Below are 23,334 nucleotides of genomic sequence, written 5' to 3'. Positions count from 1 at the left end.
AATAAGTCTATCCTGTTGAAAATATTCAAAACTATCCAAAAGGCAAAACCAAGCATAAATAATACAATACAACATTCTAATACGTAGCAAAAATCTAAATATTTTTTATATTTGGGACAATTATAGCTGCCAAACTTTGCGACTATTGATTTTACATATTATTAATCTAACGATAAAAAAACGATTATTGTGTTATTTAGTGCCGGTAGTGCCTCGTCCACCGTTTACATGGTCACAATAATAATTATTAATAAAGATGGCGAGGAATGCTTTTGGCAACACGAAAAACGTTTTTAAAGTGTATGGACACAGATTCTTTGAGACGTGTGCTAAGAAAAAAGTAAAAGGCTTAAAACATCAGTTTGGCCAAAATAGGGAGGAAATACTGTATTATGACAGCGGACGGGGTAATACAAAACATAAATTTAGTAACACTTGTGTCACATCACTAGCGGTTCGAGACGTGGCCGCTGTCATCGGCGGCCCTAGCTTGTCAGCGAAGGTAAATTTGTTAAAACGGTGGCGGTGTTAGTAGTTTCGCAGTTATCTTTCCGGATAGATCCCCGCCCGTTAGCGTTGAAATCTCGCAACAATCGCTTAACATTTCAGACCACCGTTGGTATTCAGAATGCGTAAATTGAAAGGAGCCGCCGCGAAGGAAACGGCCAAGCAAAAGAAGCAGCGAAAGGAGGACTTTGCGAAGGTGCGCCAACAGTTACCCACCATCGTCCTGCCGTCTCTCGGAATAGTCGCGATCCTCATCGGCCTCTATGTGTACTTCAAAACGCGACCCATCAAATTATACGAAGAGTAGACCAATTTCTCCTGTGGTTTTCGCGGTGCTATTCAACTTTTTAATCATGAGATTGTTGATTTTTCAAAACGTTTTTTTTTATTTATTTATCATAAGATAACTAGGTTACATATCATATAATAATATACATTCCAAAAATATTTTTTTACTCTACCAATTATATGTATAATGTATCTATGTCTTAATATAATAAAACTTTCATAAAATAAAGTGTGAAAATATTAATAAATGTCATTTCTATTACACACTAAACAGAATAAATGCATAAAAAGTCTGAAAAACTAATACAATACAAGAATTGACAAATAAGGTAAATCTCCCTTTTGGCTTAATTAGTCAAAACTGCAGGATTATTGAGATTTTTTCTAATAAAAAATTCCATCCTGAGGTGGCCTTGAATTTATCTACCAATTTCGGAGAAATCTCTCTTCTTCCCAGGTTGATCCATAGTTTGTTCCTTCAGCTCTCTCGGACCTATTCATCAATGCGGTGCCGATTATTGAAGTAGGGCACATGGATAAGATCGAACAAGATGGATACTGAATAGACCTTCCAGATCCACCGGAACAACGCGTTATAACGAATCCACATATTGCAAAAGCAATCCACATCAAAGTCACGCCTACATCTGTAAACCATAAAACGTAACGAAATAAAAGTTTAAGCAACAATGTTCATAGTCACAATTGACCCTTATTTATTTTAACTATTATAAATATTATTACCCAATTATAAAAAAGGCTTAGAACAATTACATATAAGATGTTTCTTTTAAACTCGCCCTTTCTTATTTCGGATAATATTTTAATAAGTTCAATATTTTTTCCTTCCATTTCGTCTTATTGCAGGCGTTAAAAATAAAAATCTAAAAATAATTTGACGTCAGAAAAGAGCTGCAATTGTCAAGGTTCATCAGGACTAAAATTAAATATTTCTAAAACCACAGTGCCGGAAGTAATTAAAATATTTAAAGACACGGAATCGGCATATAGTAATTTCAAGTAAAAAGAAAAGAAGGATTACGGCAACAGAAATTTGCTCCCAAGGGAAAAAGAGTGATGTTGAAAAATATCAGCGTTAACCGTTCAACGTTGATTAAGGGTATCGAAACTTTCGAGTACGCATTGTTGCCAAAAAACCTTTGCTATGACGAGAAAATGAAAAGAAGAGGTACGACTGGGCTATAAGGCAACGAATTTGGATTATATGATCTGATGAATCAAAATTTTAAATGTTTGGTTTAAACCGGAGAGTATTTGTTAGACGAAGAGTCAGCGAAAAAATGAGCCCTAACTGTATTGTGCCAACTATAAGGTAAAGTGGAGGTTGTTTCTCAGCAGCGAAAGTTGAAAACCTCAAAAATAGACGGGATTCAATAAAAAATTTAAAATAGCAAGTGCTACCTATGGGCAAACATTTAAACAGTCAAGGTTTTATTTTCCAACAGGACAACATTCCCAAACACTTCTGAATTTTACAAATAAAAAAAGAAGGAACATTAAAAAATGTGATTTGGCCACATCAAATGCCAGATTTAAATTTAATTTAGGGGATGAGCTTGATCAGAAAATTCGCCAGCACTCACTATATTCACAAAAAGCCTTATAGGAACGACTACAGAGTGAACGGGCAAGAGAACAAATAATTTACAGTGCCTATTTGAAGCCTTCTTGTCGATTATATTGCTTTTGACGTGAATTTTTGAATTCTGAGAGTGAATAATTGTTTTTTGCGCTCTTCTATTCGTCGAAATTCGGTTTAGATATGCTTCATTCGATTCTCACTTATTGTAAGTCGTAATATTGTTATAAAAAGTCTTGCGGTATCGCCATAAATGTACGGTAGTCGATCCGTCACTGTTTTGAGGTAACCCAGATAGTTATATAATTACATATATAACTGAAGAAATAATAAATAAAACCATTATATTGTATTTATATAATTGCATGAGGGCCTAAAATTTCTAGCTATGCCATTGTCTAGATAGTTATATATATATATATAACTGAAGAAATAATAAATAAAAAACTAAATTTATATATTAACACTTTCACTCCGGCTGATATTTTTGTGCGCCATTTCGAAATTTGCTAATATGTGGGAGAGCACAAATTTATGTCATTTATTTCAATATTACTTCAATAAATTAGTGTTTTTCAACCTTAAATTATACAAAAAAAAACATTTTACAAGGCTCAAAGGTTCGTCACACCTTTAGGCGCCCAGCCCAATGCATACTGGCGATTTTCTTGAAGACTTCTATAGGTGTTATCTGCAGTCAAAGGGTTAAATTTGATTTAATGTAAATGATTTCTATAGAAAATAATATCAATAAATTAAAGAGTACGAAATAAACGAACATACAAAAAATATTTTTAATTAATTTTACAAAAAATATTGAGAGCCTCTGAATTGATATAAAAAAATTCTACAAAAGCTGAATAATATATAAAATAAATTAATGAAATTTAATGGTAGGAAAGTGTTAAACAAATTAACAAATGTATATAAATTAATTCACTACTCAAAGGATTAATTTGAATGCTAGATAACTGAGGGTTTCCACTGCGACGGAGACGGCACGATTTTATTGCCTTTGACGTGGATTCTAAACAGAGACGTCATGAATTTGGCCAGTAAAATGCATGTGATTTAATGAAATAACATGAATTTTATTGAAATCAAAATATTAAAAATATGACCACTGTCTGGTCAATTTTAGTCTCCCCCTGGAAAAAGCTGAAATGACGTCTCCGACGTTCGCCACAAATAGCCACTTACACCAAGAAATGTAATAAATGATGGATTGGTTCCAAAATGGCCATCTCTCCCATTCGTCCGTGCTTCTTCCAAGAATCAGTATAAAGGACGCGACACTTTATCATAATTTAAATTGACTCTTGAATTCGTATTGAGAGACAACTCAGCTAACAGAGGAAGAACCAGAGATCAGAGCGACTCGACGCTCACGATCGGTCCCCGAAACCGTTACAACCTAGTCTTCTAAACATAGCTTTAAATGTTTTTTTTTAAATATTTTGTCAAAGCATGTGATAAAATTGATATGTCTATAGATTTTCTTTTTATTTTATAAAGTTTAAGCTTAATAATCAAAGCATTACCTCTTCCTTGAAACGGCAAGTGCACAAAAGCTTGGTTGAAATCGTCTACTATCAGACGTCGCAAACAGTCCACTGTTATATATCTCAGAAATGAGCCGATCACAAAATCGAATAAGACCATCAGGCAAAAAGAGCCTACGACTAACACAGATATGTCCATTCCGAAACTTCCGAAACACGTCATTAAAGACGTCACGACTATGATCATCACAATGAAGTAAGCGGAAAATTTGGTGTTGTCGTAACTTTCTAAAACGTAAAAATAAGATTAAATAAATTATTATTACTAGCCGTTGAATAAAGAACATAAATAACAAATAACCTTGATATATAAGAAGAGAAATGGAGATGGCTAAAAAAGAAAATCCAAGATTGGGCAACATCGGTAGGTATAAAGTCACAATTAAGAGTGTGACTATCCACAATAAGCCGCAATAATAAAATGCACCTGAAAATATTCCGCTGAAATATTGTTTTCGGTTCATATGCTATTTACATATATACTTACATTTATAAGAATCGCACACGTTGAAGAAAAGTAGGAATGTCAATAAAATTGCCAGAACTATAAAGATGAAGGGGCTCCAAGCTCGTACGCATACATAACCAAAAGTCATTATGAATCCAATTATGAACAGCATAGCCATGTAGAACTTGTCACTGCCGCTTACTAAAAAAATGTTATTCGATTATAGTAATTTTGGATAAGTAATATATTTGTAATTATCGGACAGTAACCCTCAAAGGGCCACCTTGAAAGTTTTCACTGAAGGAATGGATGAGCTTTATCTCCAATTAGGTCAAGTTTCCTCAAAATATTAGTAACCTTTAACCGATTTACGCGGTACTTTTTTTGCGCGGTTTCGCTTTAACATTGTCGAGAAAATTTTCTTTTTGTTTTGATGCGTTTTGTAATGTTCAGCGCTGCAAATCGCAGCGATGAGGTTACCTCGTACGTACATATACGATATATATTTTTGTACATAACTTATATATTTTTGTACGAATTCCTTGCCTTTTTTGACGCGGTTTCTATTTACCCGGGGTTACTGAAGAACGTATCTACCGCGCAAATCGAGGGATGAGTGTAGTTAAGTTATTACATTCACACGAGGAGTGACCGCCATGCTGTGCCGGCACATATGCAGATAGAAACTGTCCGTTGTCTGCGATAACTGCGTATATTGTAGGCATACAGTTGTATAAACTGAAAGACCGTTTCAGTTTACTGTAAAGAGAATTTACTGGCACCTATTAAAAAAAAAAAAAATATTTAAATTTATTATTTTATTATATTATAATAGCAATATAACCTTTGTTCCGTGAGCTAAAATCTTTTCAACAGTAATCATATTCTTGATATACTGGAAGTAATTTTCCTTGGAATAAGCCCATTCGTTGAAATACATTTGATAAAATTGGTGATCGACAATGAGGGAATCGATATCGCAATTAGCATCCAACGACTTCCTGCCTTGAGCCACTTCTGCATATATGAGATTTTTATCGGAACTGACGTGCATGAACGGCGCATCTTCTATATTGAACTCTAAATTGCAACCTCCTGGCAACGGAGCTGAAAATAAAAATTGAAAATGTTACTACTGTAGATAAATATGTTGTAAATTTTATTGTACCTCTATTGTAATATGCGTGTATTGAAAAATAAAGTTCTACGTCGTAGTCTTGGAGGTTCATCAGATAGATGGTTTCGGACGGATGCATCTCCAGCGTCAATCCCAAATTGGTTCCGCTGATGAAATAACGTATATCCAAATCCTTCACATACGACATGGTCAAGTTGTGCAAGTACGAGTGAGCTTGGACTATGACAAAGCTGATATTGGACGGCACATCTGATATGTTAATCGATATGGTGGATAATCCAGTGATTATATTTTCCGACGAATATATCTCGGAGTTGCTATAAGTCGGATATAGTCCTTTGATGGATATGGATACGTTTTCGGTACCTACAATTAATTAGACGCATGTTTAATAACGTGATTCACTAAAATACACTAAAAATAAAAAGGCATTTCGAAATTATTTTTTCGTGGAGGACAAATTGGTATAAAAAAAGTCTCCTCGGACATTTTTGTTCAAGGAGGACCTTAGGTTTATATTACCGTTCCAAACAGTTGCGCTGATTAAATTTATACATATTGTAATACGAACGGCAATCTCCAAATAATTCTTCATTTTACGAAAAATATCTGCAAAAAAAATTATAAGAAAAAAACAAAAACAAAACTTGTTAACCTAAAAAATGTAAAAATAGTATGCAATTTACCATTTGCAATCGAAGATACGCCGACATCAGACGATGAGCTCCAAGTAAATTGAAATCAAAACGCCCTATTAAAATCAGTTAAAAGCAGAGTACTTTGACAAGACAAAACGGAGAATTTTGCGTGCACTTTGACTCGATGTAACGAGTGCATTATACAGAGCATAGATAAACACAAAGGGGAAACTATTTTTAACTTATTATTATAAAACGAACACAATCTTAGTAGTACTTGTACTGAAAAACTACAATTTTTATACCCCATCTGCGAAATCTGCACGAGCAGTGAGTTTCTCAAGTTATTTTCTATCCGACAAAAACGGGATAAGTTTATGTATAAAAAACTTATTTTTTAATTTATTAAAATCATTATTTGTTTCTTTTTTAAGAAGCCCACTACGACTTTACTACCTAAATGATTTTTCTTCAATGTTTCAATTATTGAATTTGCAATTATTTTACAATTTTTACACTTTATAGAATGTCAGTGTCACCTACAAAGAAAGTTAGTTCAAGCAATAAACCAAAAATGAAGGTCCAAGATGAATTAAAAACAACTTTTTTCTATGACGTGACGTACGGAGGGTGGGGGGGGGGGGATCTGGCATGGTGTGACACCACAGAATAGAGAATACATAGAACGGCCGTAGCGTACAAATACGCATATAAAAATTGAAACCGTTTGCAGATCGTACTCGTGTCCATCACACATTTACATTTTTTAAGGGAAAATATTTTAAATAAGAGTTTTGTTATTATTATAATTATTTTAATGTGACTTACATAATATTTTTATTGAATTGCAAAAACGATACATATAAACATATATTTTATTATTACATCAATAAGGTTTATTTAATTAAAATAAAAAAATAAAATACAATTTAAAATTTATTTATTTCCGCTATATTATTATATAACCTCTATTATTGTTGACAGAAAGAACTCCAAAGAAAACTGCCAAAAAAATATATATAAAATATATATAATATATATATAAATAGGCCCCAACAATATGACATTATACATTACATGTAAATATCTAACATACAATAAGTATCTTTCCAAAATTACTGAACTTAGATTAGTTTATTATAATAATTACGTTCACTTTTAATATTTATAAAAGTGTTTGTTATAAAATGTATTTTAACATCTACATATTTTTTAGAAATTACTTTAATTAATTGTATTAAATGTTTTTTTATTGGAGATTGTTAAACATATGGTCATGTAGATCTTGAAAGATACCTATGCTTATGAAAGATTTTAATGCTATATTGACAATTTGTTTTTTATTTAATTCTGCCCCCGAATTAACTATACTAAAACTTATAATACATTTTTTGTAAATTTCAGTCTTTAAGCGAATACGGATGACATTTTCTGATGGTTATGTTAAACTTTCATTATTTTTAAAGTCGATTAATGAACAACAAGGAAAACTATTGTTTTTACAAAATAAAACATCATAGCAAGATTCACATTATATTATTTTAACTATTGATTTTTAGAGTCGGTATTTTTTAATATCCTGTCTTTTTGTTTGTTGAAGGCATCTGAGCATTTTAAGTCGATTTTATGATAGAGAGTGTAAATATTTAGTTTTCCTAATATCTTATAAACTTATTTTCCGAGGTTCTGAAACAGTATTTAAGTTCATTGCCGTGGACGTAAAATATTTATTTGTATTTTTCGATGATAAATTAATTGAAGGTACTGCATGTTTTTTAATTTTTCGCAAACCATTTTTTGTAGTATAAAATAAATGTAATACAAAAATGTTTCGAACAAATTGTGCTTTTATCTATATCTATAGCGGCCAACCAATGGCAATCTTCCATTTATTCCGTTGAAATTTATCCTTGAGAAATCTGAAATAAAAACAACGTTATTTAAAAAATAACGTAGATCGCACATAATCTTAAAGATGTGTTTCAATTTTTCTAAATATTCTATCGAAGATATTTTAGGGACTGTGATGATGGCGGGTGGCAATGAGACACAGATTGAGCCGCTGCAGTAGTATATTTATTGACGGTTACAGTGGTTTACATTGTAAATAGAGGCGGACACGAGAAGATGCGTCCGCACGCCAGGAGGGTTGCCAGTGGAGAGAGAAAAACCGTCACGCCAACGCCACTTCAACGCTGACCAGTTTTGGCCATTACAAATCTATTTTGGCCCCCATAATATTTTAAATATAATTTATTTTTAAGTTGTAATAAATACGGTATATAGTTAATTTAAAACGTATATGTATATAAAAAATATTAAAAATAAATTCGTATCAAACATACGCGCGAGACGTATCGAGTGACGCTTAAAAACACCGTTTGCTTGGATTAGGTAAAACTTATAAATTTGTTATGCCATTTTTTACTCTTTGATAATTTTCAAGTCTAAGTCGGTCTGGATGAAGAGGAAGAGCATTATTCATAGCCAATAAAACTAGTTGTAAATTAGTTTTTAAAAGGTATGTCGAGAAGAATCATCGGCTCATTTAGGGAGAAAGTGATGCAATGCATACTGCTCGTATTACAAGACATCGCTCATGTTACTCGCAATCCGAGGCTTGTTCTACTGTGTATTAATTTGAATCATCGTGACGCATTGAAGTTATTAGTAATTAATTTAATAAATAAATTATTAGCAGAATACACATAAATGAAATGCAATTGCAATATAATAAAATTAAGCGTACGGTTGAGACGTAAGGCGTTTTGGCCAAAAGCATCTCTCGCGTGTGTGCGTGTGTGCATGAGCGCTTGTTGTTTCGCCGGTGTGTATGTATGTCAATATTGTGAGACAAAGTGTCGTCCCTGCGTCGGGGGCGCTTAGTGGAGTGCGAAGGACGAGTAGCGTACCGCAGGACTCGGGACAGGTGAGGGGCGGAGGCCTAGAGGCCGTCGGGTCGCTCTCCGAGACGATGTCGTTCGATTACCTCGCAATAAATTCTATTCTCCGCTTCTCTTATCTCGTGCGGGTTCTCGTTCGCGTTCGCGTTCGTTGCGCAATACTTGCTTGTTTGTTTTTCGTCAGTACTCCGGCGGCTGTACTGGGGGATGGACGCGTAAAAACACTTAATGTCATTTAAATTTTTTCGTCTAAAAATACATACGTTTTTTGGTTGTCTATATTTATATTTGAACAAAATCATTACACAATTTTCACTTATTTTCTAGCGCAAGCGGATTTAAAAGCAAAGACGACAATCTCCAAAGTTTTGGTAAAACTAAGTGTATTAACAAAACGATACAATTAAAATAAAGTAAAACCTATTTGAACCGTTATATATTATGTGTTTTTAGTTTGATCTAACTGTTACTGCCACTGCTGAGTGTGTTTTAGAATTAACTTTATCCCTGATTATATAATCTCACATTAACAGCTCATAGATTGTTTTTCACTCACTCTTTACATAATATTACTCGCAGATTGCTTTAGTTTGGAACGTGTTGTGTTTTTAAGAAGAATGTTGCCTTTGCTTTTCTACTCACATTTCATCACACTAAATCGACGATAACACTGTACAACAAGATGTCATCAATTACAATAACAAAAACATAATTCATTTTTTTTCCATTTTGTCATTTTTACTGATCTGGTAATCTAGTGTTGAAAATAATTTCTTGGTAATATAAACGATCGAAAAAATTACTTTCCTAACGTAAATATTGCACAATTCCTGTTACTACAATATATCTTCTGGAGAAATAAACTCTTCGAGGGTAAAGCTCGTACAAAATTATATGCATTCAACGATGACTCAAGATCAAAGAAAATGAAATAGCTAATGAACCCAAAAAATATGAGCCTTTTTGAATTAATCGTCAAGAGGATATCACCAGGAAAACCTAATCTGTGATGATCAATCAGAATTATAATTATATATTAGACACGATAGAAATTTTCCTTAGTGACAAACAAACCAAAACCCATGGATAAAAAATATATCTTTTCGAGTTTATTTATAATAATTTACAAAAAATCTGCATAAGTTCACAGCAAGGTGTAAAAAAATAATAACTAAACAAAAACCGCAAGAAAATTCCTCTCAGAAAATAGCTTAGTCATTCGAAAAAGTATGTAATATGTTTTTTTGATAACAAAAAATTAGCTTTTATCAACAGAACTTTTATTAGTTTGCTTAATTGTTTCATCGCCATTAAATACATACTGAGAATTTTTTGTAGCGATACTTTAAAAATCTATTATTATAATTTAATTAATGAAATATCATAATCATGAAAAGTGTAAAAAAACAATGGATTTCACCGAAATTTTTCAAATAAAATCTAAAAATTTACAGAGAATTAGCTTATAATTCTATGTTTGTATCGAGTTTTCATAACAATAAAATATTGCATCATTGTTGTACAGTGTAGTTATATTAATAACACTAATCTCCTATAACCTTTTTTACTTCCTTCCTTATTACTTATTTCCATTCTAATTTTGAATCTTTCTCATTTTACATATCGATCGCGAGTCATCTCTAAACGGTAGTACGAATGATCATTGTCAATGTTAGTCATCCTTTCTATGGGATCTTTAAGATCATTCCGGTTTTACTCACACTCCGATTGTTGTTTCAGATGCGATGTTCCCCCAGAAATAATAATCTGACCTCGATGCGTGATCATGTTCTTATCGGCCGCGTATCCACCCCCGCCCATGGAGTTCCCTTATGCGAACGAACCCATGGAACAGTCGTCCAGCTTGGATACCAATAGCTCGGGCGAACTGATCTCTGGGGTTCGATCTCGCAGGAGAATATCGGAGTTGCCTTGTTGTCCAGTGTGCAGTTGTACGTTGAGGGCCGGCGAGCTGCAGGCGCACCTGTCGCTCGAGCTGGATCGTCTGGCCAAGTTGAGCGCGCCGCCGCCGAAGCGACGAGCGGTCGCCGCCCCTAGCACCAGCTTCGGAAACAGCACCGAGACTAACGGAGAAGTGGACACTTCCGGTTGCACTGGCAGCGAGGTGTACGAGGTGATTATCAATCCCAGAATTCGTCAACTTCCTATTATGGGTTTAAATGTGCATCAATCTACTCTTATATCAATGCGACTTTTAAGGAATTTATTTTATAGCATCTTATGCCCAAATTATAGTTAGTCATAATTGAAATAATAATTATTTTATTTTATTTTTTAAAGTTCACTAAAATTGCTGGAAGTGGGTATCGTTAAAAATTAATTAAATTAAATTAAGGACTGAAATAATGTTCAAATCAGGTTTCGAAGATCGGCTTTGTTCTTGTTAGTCTTTTGGTATTTTTCAAGAAAAATCTTTAAACATTGTTTTCAGCGAGTCAAAAAAAATCGCGAAAAAAGGTTACGAGCCGGCAGAGGCCGTGGCGACACCGTCACTTGCCCGATTTGCAACTTTCGCTTATCCGCCTCCACGGCCGAGGCTCATGTCGATGCCTGTCTTAAAAAGTTCACCGGAAAAGATGACGAAGACGAAGAAAGTATCGACGTTGAGGTATTCCGTCTGTTTTATATCTGAATCTGAATAATCAACACCGATATAATCCGTATTATTACGCTATAGGGAGAATCTGACCAGGCTAGCGAGGATAGATTTGGTGTTTCCTATGAGTGGTGTTCTCAAGTTCGAGTACGTGCCTCCGCGCTCCAGCTCCTCGACGGCGGAGAACTCCCGCACGGAGCTATGCGAATTCGAAGAGCGTCTACTGACACTCATCTAGTACGTTGTAACGGTCAATCTATTGTATGCGAATAGTTTAATTAATCTTTTTAATTAAAGGTAGTCGACGGTGATGACGACGATCTCTTATATGGACCTCCGCAATATTCACCGAGTAGAATAGTACCTCAGGTTTGTTCTTAAATGCGAATGTAAATCATGTAACAATAGATTACTATAATATTTATTTTTATTATAGGACCAGAGTGATTCCAATGTAGATTTAGAAAGTCATAGGAATTCATCGGAATCAAACGGCGATGTTACCAGAATGGATTCGCAATCCGAGTCAAATTTGGATTATAATATTAAATGTAACTCTGATACATATAATGAAGCAGTTCAGGTTCGTTTGCTATATTGCTTTATAATTGTAATTTTGTCTCATGTCACAACTCTACTTCCGGAATATTTAAACTGATATACGTGTTTGTAAATCCTCGAGTTCACCAAAAAATAATGTTTCATATGTAGAATGGGTGCCATAATATCGTCGTCGAAGCTTTAAAATCTAGAATACGAGAGATGGAGCAACAGTTAGAAGCTAAGAAAAATAGAACTGAGGTAATATAATGCTTCGATGATGTTAACTCGATTGTAGTAATTTTTATATTTTTTTCTCTTTCAGATAAAATGTTTAATCTGCATAGGACCATATAATGAACCAGTGATTTCAGTACAATGCTGGCATGTGTATTGTGAGGTATAATGTAAAGTTTGATTACTTTTTCTTTGTCCGTATAATTTCTGAGTTTGTATTAGTTGATTCTGTCGATTTTTGCAAATAATGGAAGCGTTGAACTTTTAATTGCTTATTGTTCACAGGCTTGTTGGTTAGCTTCGTTGGGTGCAAAGAAAACGTGTCCACAATGCAACACCATAACTACGGCTCAGCATCTCAGACGGATATATTTATAGAAATAATATAACCTCATAAGGAACAGAATATAGTTTCGTATATACATAAGTATTAGAGTATATAATATATCTATATATTTTAAACGAAGCAATGCTTTTCAAATAAAAATGTGTTTGTTTGCATTTCATTTAAAGGTTTGCCTATATAATAATTTTATCTTGTGACATTTATTTACATTGAACTGATTCGAGTTAGTTTTTATTATATATGTATTTGTTTTAAGTTTTTATTAAATATTGAAATACAGTTAGTGACAAATCTTAAACGAAATTTTATCCATGTGAATTGTCGGCACGACAATGCAAACACAGCCTTAAACTCGAATATTCTATAATTAGGGTTATTTATGTACATATATTATATATGAATAAAATAATTATTTTTTAAATCTACACATTTTATTTTTAGTGTTTCGAGTACCGATTTATAATATGATATATGGATGATGGATTCCAGGTACCTGGTGTATTTTTTCAGTATTCATTAATGTGTTTACATTTTCAGTTCGGCCGAGAGACTGTTTCTGACGCCAGACGATGTTTTATGATTCACGCCGATAAATAAAGCCTAGAGACCTCGTGACTGAGTTTACGGTTGTAAATGACTAATAAGGAAGAGGGTAAATTTTATTTTAAAAACTGGCAGCTCGAGTTGTTCAAATGTATTGGCTATAAATTAGAAATAGATGGATCTATCTGCTCTTTAAACTTTCATATTAATAGAATGGATGTGTTCTATAAATATTTCAATGCCGAGGTTTGTTAGTTTTACGACCATTTTTAATGCGTCCGTAATTGCGGCAGCCCCTTGACATGTTTGAATACACATATCCATCAATTTGCGCGATGTTTGACTGAAAAAATGGGAACAAATTTGATTACAAAATATTAATGTTTTTTTCTGTAGCCATTAAGGGTTCAAGAGTTAAATTGAAATATTTTTAATTTAATTTAATAGAAAATAAATCGCCGATTTAATAATTGTGTTGTGGTGCAATTGTTTAGTTTTTAATAACTGAGTAAATATATCCAATAGTTTAATCAGAACATTATTGGTATTGTTTTGTAGGTAAATCTATAAGTCAGTGTTCAAAAGCATCATCCGATCACACACTCTTAAACTTATGTCCTGCAATTGGTTGGTTGCCATGAGGGGTAGCACTGGTATATGTAAGTACACAGGGTGGTATTATTTTTTGGTTCTAAAGGTACGGTTATCAAGATTATTATTTTATCGCCTCCTTCACTATTGTTATTGTTGTATGTTTTATTTATTACAATCCTTACTTTGCTCTATGTGTAATTTTTATTAATTTCTAAAACTTATAGTCTTGTTTTTGGCATTTGTTATCTTGAAAAAAAATAGTGTAGTTATATCGTAATAAATACGATACTAGCATTTAACCAGATTTGGATTCTAGAAACGGTCCTTTTATATCAATGACTGTTTTAGTTGTTTAAATTTACCAACGTCATGTAGAAGGGAAGCATGTTTAAGCGCGTTTTTAGTGCTTTTAAAAAGGTAACGAACATGAAGAGGGAGGGTGGTTAAAAATTATAATAAGGAAAACTACATACATATATAAAAGCCAAATTAATATAGCATAGCTCTAAATAATAAAAATATTCTTACTATCCGTTCACGAAATTTTATTTGAGTCAGTTATTGGTAATGATAATTTGTGTTTATAATAAAAATATAGTTCGTCAGTTAAATATAATCACGTTTTTACAATGCGTTGTTAATTATATATCGATTTTTTTCGCTCAAAAATTTTGTGCAAATCCGTAATACACCAAAATATGTGTATTGGTTTTCCTTTATCCTTTACACTGGATTCAACGTTACATGTATATAGACTGACTCATACGTTTTGAAGGAAACAGTATCGTTGCTCTGTAGATACTGTTTCCTGCAAAATCGGCATTTCAACAAAACGCAGTATGCTAGAACCACCAGAAGTAGAAATCGCCAGACTTTCGAAAGCGTAAACAAGAACGTTGATGAGACTTCTCCAAAGAGGTGTGGGGCCTGTTTTTATTTACATAGTGCCGTCAAAACTTGGCGGCACTCTGGTAACACTGGCGTGACGGTTTTTTCTCTACTGACACCCTCGGCACGCGTCGCGGGCTCGTGCCCCGTAATTGTATAAATAACCATGTAAACAACTTTAATTCTCAATAAAATACTACTGCAGCGGCTCAATCTGTGTCTAATTGGCACCCGTCCCGCGCCAATTAATATAAAAAATAATTAACGTGGTTAAAATAGTTATAATTTAATGTTACTCACTTAGAGCAAAAAATTATAATGTTTGAAACATTAAAGCTTTATTTTTTAAAAGAAAACGTGAAAGAGTAATTTATCCTAGGAAAATATTAACCGACTCTAAGACCATACTTCACCATAAAAAGAAATCGCCGTTTAAACAAAATACTTTAATCAAGACGCTTAGGTGCCACTTCAACAGATTACATAATCATCGTGGGGCAAATTTCTATAAGTAGGTAACAATAATATTTATTTAGCGTAAAAAGATGAAATCTAAAGCTTTTCTAAACTCGCTATTTAAACAAAACGTAATATGCTGAAATCACCACTTATTTTCGAATGGACGTTTACAGGTCTCTTCCAAAGGGTGAATTATAAATATTAATTAATGTAGTTAAAGTATGTATAATATAACAGTATAATGATGCTCACCTGAAGAGTTTATATATTTTATACATAAAACCGTTATTTTTTAGAAGAAAATATTTAAGTGTAATTTATCTTTATAAAATCAAATTAGTCAACTCTCATTACAAACATAATTTACATTAAAATAAATTGCTATTTAAATAAAATACGATAATCAAGAACACCCAGTGGAAGCAATCGCCAGATTTTCGAAAGTCTAAGCAAAGGACGTTTACGATGCTCTTCCAATGATTACATAATCATTGTGGGTTAATAATCGTATTTATTCAACGTGAAAATAATATTTTATTCTTAAACTGTTGTTATCTTAAATATTAAGTTTTAGAAAATATGAATCAACTATAAGTCGAGAAAAATCGTCATTTAAACAAAATGCAATACGTCAGAACCACCAGAAGTAGAACACCTATAGGTTTTTGAAATAGTAAATAAGCGACGTATACGAGACCCTTCAAATGATTACATAATTATAAATATTAATTTTAATACAGTTAAAATTAAACTGCATACCAATTAGATTATCAGCTTTTGAGAAAATGTCGAAAAGTTTTTGATTGCCAGACGGAAAAAATATTTAAAATTGTTACAGAAATGTTTTTAAATTATTTTTATTGTACTGTTGGTCTTCGTTAGAAAATTATTTAGGTCCTATATTTATATACACATACTATATTACTTTAGAATATTACTAGTATTAAGTTTGGTTAATTTTAACTGGTCATTATCAGCAATAATTTAGTTTACGCGATCATTCTTTCATGTCAAAATCAATAGGGAAATAGTTTTTGATACATGGCCGTTTTAGCTGTTGTGAAGTAATTTTGGGTTGCGCTAAAGAAATTTATTATTATTTATTTATTGAAGCATGTATGAGATAAGCAATGGAAGTATAGATTCACCTGCAGCGGCAGAAATATTCTACGATTGTTATACAAAAGCTCATTTGTCCAAACGAGATCTTATCGTTTAGAATTTTGGCAGGTCATTCGGCGCGAGATGAGCGACAGCGCCAGTGTTACGTCAGCGGCCGTTTTCTAAACTACGCCGAATGTCAGTGATAATCGAAATAAGAAAGAAAAAAATAACAAACAAATTAGCATCAGGGACGTCGCGTGGGCTTTAATTGTTTGGAATTTATTTTTCTAATTGCTCGCGAAAAGTGCTCGCTATATAAAATAAAATAGGCCAGGGTGAGAAGACTCCAATTTCGTGGTCTGTTTAATTTTTGTAACGAGAAAACTCCCACCTTCCGCGTCCGACGTGACCCACATACATTTCAATCCTAATTGGGCCAATTGAGCTAAAAACTATTTTTCGACTTCTATTCGTATAACCCCCATATAGTAGATCAATTGCAAATACACCCTTACATTTTTTTAGCCGTGCAGTAAGATTTTTTTCATTCATCAGCATTCCCACTGATGAATGAAAGTAAATTCCATTTACTACACCAAAGACAATTAAGTCAGGTTTTTTCTTCGGTCCAAAGGTCAGTATATAATTTATAGGGCATATGTAATTGAAATGGGGCAATATATGTAATACTAGATAATATATCGATTTTTCTACTATTTTTTAAATATGTATTTATAATGTTTCTTAAAATTTAATTTAAAATTACTCATAATATTTCTATAATAGAGTTATAGATAACTATTTTTATATTATTATCTAACATATATTTATAATTAATAAACATACATTTAGTTTTATTCTCATATAGTTTAAGAACATATTTTTTAACCATATTTCTATTATACTTAATTCATTATTAAAGTTATCTACAATTTCTTTAACATTATCACCTATGCAATAAATTAAAGTGTTGTCTGCCAATAAATTTATTATTGTATGGAAAAGTTGAAATCTTATAATTTTACTAGCACATACCAGATAAATATATTTTCACTGGTAAAAATATGTATATATCTACGGGTGAAAATGTATTTCAATAAGATTTCACTGAAATTGTACATTTTAACAAATATTTTCAGGATAGATTCGAGACTGTTTTTTATGATTTTCTTTGAGGAATAATCAGAAAATTTCTGGTTTAGAATCATTGACGCCATTTCAGCTTTTTCCAGGGGGTGGGGGTAAAAGTTAGTCAGTGGTCGTTTTATTTAATATTTAGATTTTATTAAAATTCATAGAATTTCATTAAATGACATGTGTTTTTCTCGGCAAATGCCACCCAATAACGTCCCTGTGATAAACTTCTCAAAAAATCATAATTGAGTTAAAATCAAATTCACTGCTTTTTATTATTTATGTAAACTATTTTCAGGGTTTTGATCGTCGAAGGCGATTGCTCGTCTCGGTATCTTTCGTGGACTACTCTGCTTGGCGCGTTCCTCTTGCTGTCTACCGATGTCCCTCGATGTCTGTTCCTCTCTGGCTATTCGTCCTTTGAAGATCATAGCGTTGGAAAGCTCTCTGACGAATTATAACCATACAGTAAGCATTCAAATTATTGTTGCACTCGTTTATTGGATCAACGGAATATGTCCACGCCCTTAGAGAGTGACATTTGCATGATGGAGATATTTCGAAGGCAAATTGTGAAACAGGCTTTTATGTTAACGTTACTACCGTTACGAAACAATTTTTTTTCTGTATTTAAGGGTAATTACGACGTGTTAACTTGTTCCTTTTTTCCAACTTCACATAACGAGGGCTATTGTGGTGGTCCGTTCAGTTACAGTATTTTGTCACTTTTATCCTTATAATTACCGTGGTTACGGTGATTAAGTGCACGAGCTTAAAGAATATCCCCCCCACTATACACTAAAAATACAATGATTCTTCTGAAAAAATTTAAATCGTAGAACTCAAAAATGTAACGTTCAATTAAAATATATTTGATTTTACTAAAAACTATTTTTTTAATGTAGCAACACTGAGGATATAGAACATAAGCAATAAAGAAACATGAATGATTTTTAACATGAAGAGGGGTTGTAATTTTATAAATAAATTTATAAACAGGCTAAGTTTTGTTTCACCCTAGAAATAGCTGAAATGGCGTGCCTGATAAAAAATATGTAAAATGATAAATTAACCATTTTTCTTTTGATGCCCTCACTGATCAGTAATTTGCACAGAATTGTGCAATGCATATTTTATATAATTCAAAAAGAATAATGCATAATTAAAATAATTATTATTAACCAATTATTATTTTTTTAAATAAATAATATTTTGTCGGCAATTATTTTGCAATAATTAGTTAAATAAATTAATATCGGTAAAAACCAAGAAAAAAATACGATTATATTTTAATGTTTCCTCAAATTTTCATTCAATATATGAATAGTTGAAAACTAAGAATTGTTGAGAACTCTAATCAGGACTCTCCAGCATTCAACATTGTCGCCTGACACTAGTACCTGATTTATATCTATATATTTTTTCCGATTGTCTTCAATTATTATTTGGATATTCCTCTTATGCTATCATCATTTACGTAAACATACATATTTCTGTATATTTGCTTTATTTTAGTTTTACGCGGTGTTGTAATAAAAATTACTGTTTTAATTTAAGCTCTATTTTTAATTTTCCATTTAATAAAAATTAAAGCTAATATTCGTCCAATTCGTACCCGTTTTGAATTCTGTAAAATAATGTTAAAATTATAATTTGATATTTCATAGCGTATTAAAGACCGCAGATTTATCTGAACAATCTTTCATAGTGAGAATAAAGAACGTATTTATTATAAAACGTGCCAGATCGACCGAATATACTTTTTAGAAAAATGTTTTTGGCAAGAAATTCGTTGTTTAACTACCTCAAAGACTGACTTAAAATTATTTTAATTTATATATAGAAAAAACTGATAATAAAATAATTTTGAATGAGTATTATTTAGATCGACTTTTTTCTATTAAAACTAGATGCTTTACATAATTTATTAATAATAAAAACTATTAAAATAGTTGCTTATCTTCAAATCTTTTCTATATTCAGAAATCACAGTCAGTAGTAAGCATTTATTAAAAGCATATCATTATTTTAGTAATATTCAGCACATACTAGTTTCTTGATTATTTTTTACTGTCGTTCGATCTACTTCTATATTCGTATTTAGTTATTGTATTGTATCTTATTTGTGTTCATGAAATGTTCATAAAAACTAGATCAATATTTTTTCTTAAGAGATTCTGATAAGTGATATTTTAAGATATGCTTGTTATTGTAATACTATAATAGTTATAATACAAATATACATCTTTATATATAACTTAATATAAATATAAAAATTTAATCAATACTTAAATATTGATCATATAAGTCATATCATTTTACAATATAAAACTATTAAATTGACTGTCAAAATAAAATTATGAATTTTTTTCGAAATTATCACAGCTTTAATTGGATAAGTCTGAGGATTGCTCGTGTTTTATAATCAAAACAGATGTTTACCCAAATGTAGGATCAATAGATTTGTTGATTTCAATTAGAGCGAATCTTATATATTTTTTATTTATTAACCAAATAGTAGTACGTATTTATCATTGGTATTGTTATTTCAATTTATATTTTAAAATATTTATCAAGTTGCTTTAGTATCATTGTATTTTTAACAAATGTGTCTTAAAAATCTAGGCGATTTTCTCAGTAGCTTTCACGTCAAGAGTAATAATACTCGCAAATATATTTTTTTAAAATAAACTAACATTTTTCGGATATTTTTAAGCTCGTGTCGTACTTTTATACACCTCAAAATATACTATGCAATAGGAAATAGTCGGCAAGGAAGCCATGAAATTAAAAACATATTTTTTATACATGTGCACCACTAATAAAACCCACATTTATTGAATGATCATATGTGACACTTTGCAAGTTGTAATTAATTATATGTATCAATAATATGCAGTCTCGCCATCAGGTGTGCGCAATTAACGAACTGGCAGTACGGGAGTTCCCACTCAAATTGGACCAAACATCTTTTGTAAATAACAATCTGTATAATGGCCATTACCTAAATAAATAAGAACAATTGGTATGTTTGAAGTCATTTTTTTGAGATGATCATAGCAAGCTTCAGACAAATTTTATACTGCACTCTTTACCAGTGGAGCTTACATCTAATCGACACAGATAATTACTATAAACAAGTGTGTTCCAAGCCTTCCAAAATTATTATATAAGAGCAAATTATTCTCACAAAATATTGCTCATTGTCAGACATATTTAACAAATAAATAATACCATTGTTAAATTTTATTTTACCAACACAAATGCGTATAAATAACTTACTATTATTTGTAATTTGTGTCGTAGTAAAAACTTAAAGCCGAAATATTAACAAGAGCTATTTTTAAAACAAGTTTCATTTCGAAATCTACGGCAATTATCGTGTCATAAAATTTCGTTATATCCCACATACAAATATTATTTTTATTTAAATTGAATTTAATTATTATTTTAGAATATTTTTATATCTTTACTTTTTTCTCTTAGATTTTTTAAATGGAGTTGTATTTTTTTGTTTTGAATAATCACAATTTTGAAAAATATGGCGAATCAAACTGACTAATAAATTTAGACGAGATATTTACAAGATATATTTTTAGAATAAAATTCATGAACATATTATTAAAACTATGGCAGTTATCGTGTCCTTAAAAAACGATTATTACCTCATTATTATTTTCTTAAGATTTATTTAAAAAAAGCTTAATTTATTTTATATATTGATTCACTGCGATATATAGTATTTATTAAGATATCTACCAAAATATTCACAGTATATTTTCTGATACCTAAAAACGAACGTTAAATATGAACAATTTGTTATTTTTATACGTTTACACATTTGTTACTATTTAATACATATTTAAGAATCGGTTAATGGTTCTGTTTAAAGTCATTAGTTTTGTAAAGTTTTGAGATGCGAAACAGAGGGTCCTATTTTGAGACCACGTGACCTCTGGCTACTTCCTCGCCGCTTCGGATTCGATTTCGAATCGTCCGACCAAACGGACGCCGCGCGCGGTCACTCGAAAGTTTTCTTCGCCGATTAGTTCAGTGTTCGCTCCGTTTGTTGTGTTCAGTGCTATCTGTGAATTTCGTCCTTCCCGCGGTAGGTACTCGATTAGTGCGCAGTGCTGCCAACCTCTTCCGGTGACGTTGGCCGTAACGCGCCCTTTACGGTGCAACCACTATTGACAAATAAATCAAAAAAGAAAAACAGCTTTAAACTTTACGACGACGCTGAATTACCGTCGAGCGTTCGTGCGTGTGTTTTCGCTCGCATTCACTTGGATTTTATTAACGCACATCGCTCTATAAATAAAAGGGGGATTTTATACGCGATTATATAAAAAATAATTACAAACCTTTACCATGTTCTATGGTGTAACAAAGAAAATATACCAAGACGATTTAGCCATATAAAGATATTTTTGCATTTTGCATTGTAAAATATTATTTCCCCATTTAATATTTTATTTACAATTTTATTTGGGTATTAAAAAATAATAATACCATGATTTTAAAACTATATTATTAGTCAATTTACATTACATATATATACATACATATGTATATGTAATAAACAAAAGCAAACATTATACATATTTCAGAAGTTATGAAGAATTTCTCTTTTGTTACACATTTTATTACTAGTAAAATATTTATGGTACAATAATATTTAAGCATTTTAATTAGCCATATTGTACATATATTTGCTTATTTAATTTTTGCACTTTGATTTTAATTAATCTGATATTTATATATTATAATTAATCTATGACTATCAGAAAATAAATGTGAGATTTAAGCTTACGATTTTTAATGTGTAAGCAATGACTTGCACTACATTTATTTAAGATATGTGATCTCTGACTAAAAATATGTATTTTATTTTAAAATGTAAATACTTCAACCGTCTATTTTTTTAAAGATCAAAGACCTAAATAATTAGTCTATACCTTTCAGAATTATTACCTTGATTTTTAATATAGCTAGCTTTGTGTATTTGTGTAATCTATGCCGAATCTTTAGCTATAGCCAAGATGTCTGGATAAATTAAAATGAGAGATTTCCGCCCGTTTTTATACCGTTGGCTTCCTTAAAGTTCGAACGCGATATGAGCCATTTAGTATTAAACATGTAGAAAGACAGGCTTAGAGATTTAGTGTTTCGCTGGTCCTTCGAAAACCAATTTGACGGCCTTTCTCCGAAGTGCGAAATTAAAACATTTTTTTTTTAATGTATTGTAAAACATTTCAAGAGGGTGGGGGGGGGGGAATAAATTATCCTTCTGGTTAAAAGTGAGTAATTTTAATCTATGTTTTGAGGCCTAAATTTCGTAAAAAATATATTTTTTCTTAGCCAATCAATGATTAATTATAATTCTGTACTTTTACTAATTCTTGTGTTCTGTCACCTACATGATAAATTAATATATGTCAACTAAAAAATATGTATTTTTCATTTTAAACAAAATTTACAATGTCATTTAGATATACGTATATATAAAAAATATTTAATTTTGTGTTTAAAATACATATGCACTAAATGTTTTTTATTTTTCCATTTTCTTATGGTAATAGTAAGTTTTGTTGAAAATATAATATGAGCGTTATAGTTTTTTATCATCTCATATTTTTATTTGTAAATAAATGTATTTGAGTTTTTTTCAACTAAATTCATAACGATATTTAGATATATAATAAAAAAATAAAGGCTAAAATACATGTGTTCATATTAAATTTTGTTTAATATTATTAAAATTATATGATTCATTTATGAAAATACT

General features: G+C 31.4%; 5 protein-coding genes across 18 annotated transcripts in view; 4 read left to right on the top strand and 1 right to left on the bottom strand.

Annotated features, from left to right (window-relative positions):
• Positions 1 to 23,334, top strand: part of agt (O-6-alkylguanine-DNA alkyltransferase) — a 595,014-nt gene that overhangs the window by 50,311 nt on the left and 521,369 nt on the right. The window lies entirely within an intron of this gene.
• LOC148238285 (single-pass membrane and coiled-coil domain-containing protein 4 homolog) lies at positions 415 to 1,827 on the top strand. The gene is made up of 2 exons (XM_088181357.1): positions 415 to 502; positions 610 to 1,827. The coding sequence occupies exon 2, from the start codon at positions 629 to 631 to the stop codon at positions 812 to 814; it is 186 nt and encodes a 61-aa protein (XP_088037483.1). The 5' UTR covers positions 415 to 502; positions 610 to 628; the 3' UTR covers positions 815 to 1,827.
• Positions 870 to 6,381, bottom strand: LOC148238284 (transmembrane 7 superfamily member 3-like). The gene is made up of 9 exons (XM_088181344.1): positions 6,230 to 6,381; positions 6,066 to 6,152; positions 5,574 to 5,909; positions 5,250 to 5,512; positions 5,040 to 5,187; positions 4,445 to 4,606; positions 4,259 to 4,384; positions 3,937 to 4,185; positions 870 to 1,442 (listed from the first exon to the last, which is right to left on the bottom strand). The coding sequence occupies exons 2-9, from the start codon at positions 6,136 to 6,138 to the stop codon at positions 1,219 to 1,221; spliced, it is 1,581 nt and encodes a 526-aa protein (XP_088037470.1). The 5' UTR covers positions 6,139 to 6,152; positions 6,230 to 6,381; the 3' UTR covers positions 870 to 1,218.
• On the top strand, positions 8,937 to 13,245 carry LOC148238283 (E3 ubiquitin-protein ligase RNF220-like). 3 transcript variants are annotated; one of them, XM_088190422.1, is made up of 10 exons: positions 8,969 to 9,110; positions 9,412 to 9,455; positions 10,825 to 11,218; positions 11,537 to 11,713; positions 11,783 to 11,938; positions 11,999 to 12,070; positions 12,138 to 12,284; positions 12,413 to 12,502; positions 12,567 to 12,641; positions 12,764 to 13,245. In XM_088190422.1, the coding sequence occupies exons 3-10, from the start codon at positions 10,871 to 10,873 to the stop codon at positions 12,854 to 12,856; spliced, it is 1,158 nt and encodes a 385-aa protein (XP_088046548.1). In that variant the 5' UTR covers positions 8,969 to 9,110; positions 9,412 to 9,455; positions 10,825 to 10,870; the 3' UTR covers positions 12,857 to 13,245. The 3 variants fall into 3 exon arrangements, with proteins under 3 accessions (XP_088046537.1, XP_088046548.1, XP_088046528.1); XM_088190402.1 differs by having other exon boundaries at positions 9,412 to 10,755; XM_088190411.1 differs by lacking the exon at positions 9,412 to 9,455 and having other exon boundaries at positions 8,937 to 9,110.
• Positions 21,524 to 23,334, top strand: part of Asator (tau-tubulin kinase asator) — a 41,585-nt gene continuing 39,774 nt past the window's right edge. For 7 of the 12 annotated variants that reach the window (XM_088201402.1, XM_088201411.1, XM_088201529.1 and 4 more), the window contains exon 1: positions 21,530 to 21,654. The gene's annotated coding sequence lies outside the window, so the exon portion shown is untranslated. Of the gene's footprint in view, positions 21,655 to 23,334 lie in introns of all 12 variants that reach the window. The other 5 variants (XM_088201450.1, XM_088201426.1, XM_088201433.1 and 2 more) reach the window with 1 other exon arrangement.

This window comes from Plectrocnemia conspersa, unplaced genomic scaffold, assembly GCF_051122295.1.
Source record: "Plectrocnemia conspersa isolate PC_06_02 unplaced genomic scaffold, ASM5112229v1 ptg000001l, whole genome shotgun sequence".
Taxonomy (NCBI): domain Eukaryota; kingdom Metazoa; phylum Arthropoda; class Insecta; order Trichoptera; family Polycentropodidae; genus Plectrocnemia; species Plectrocnemia conspersa.
The sequence above is the reverse complement of the archived record's forward strand: the minus strand, read 5'-3'. Positions and strand labels throughout refer to the sequence as shown.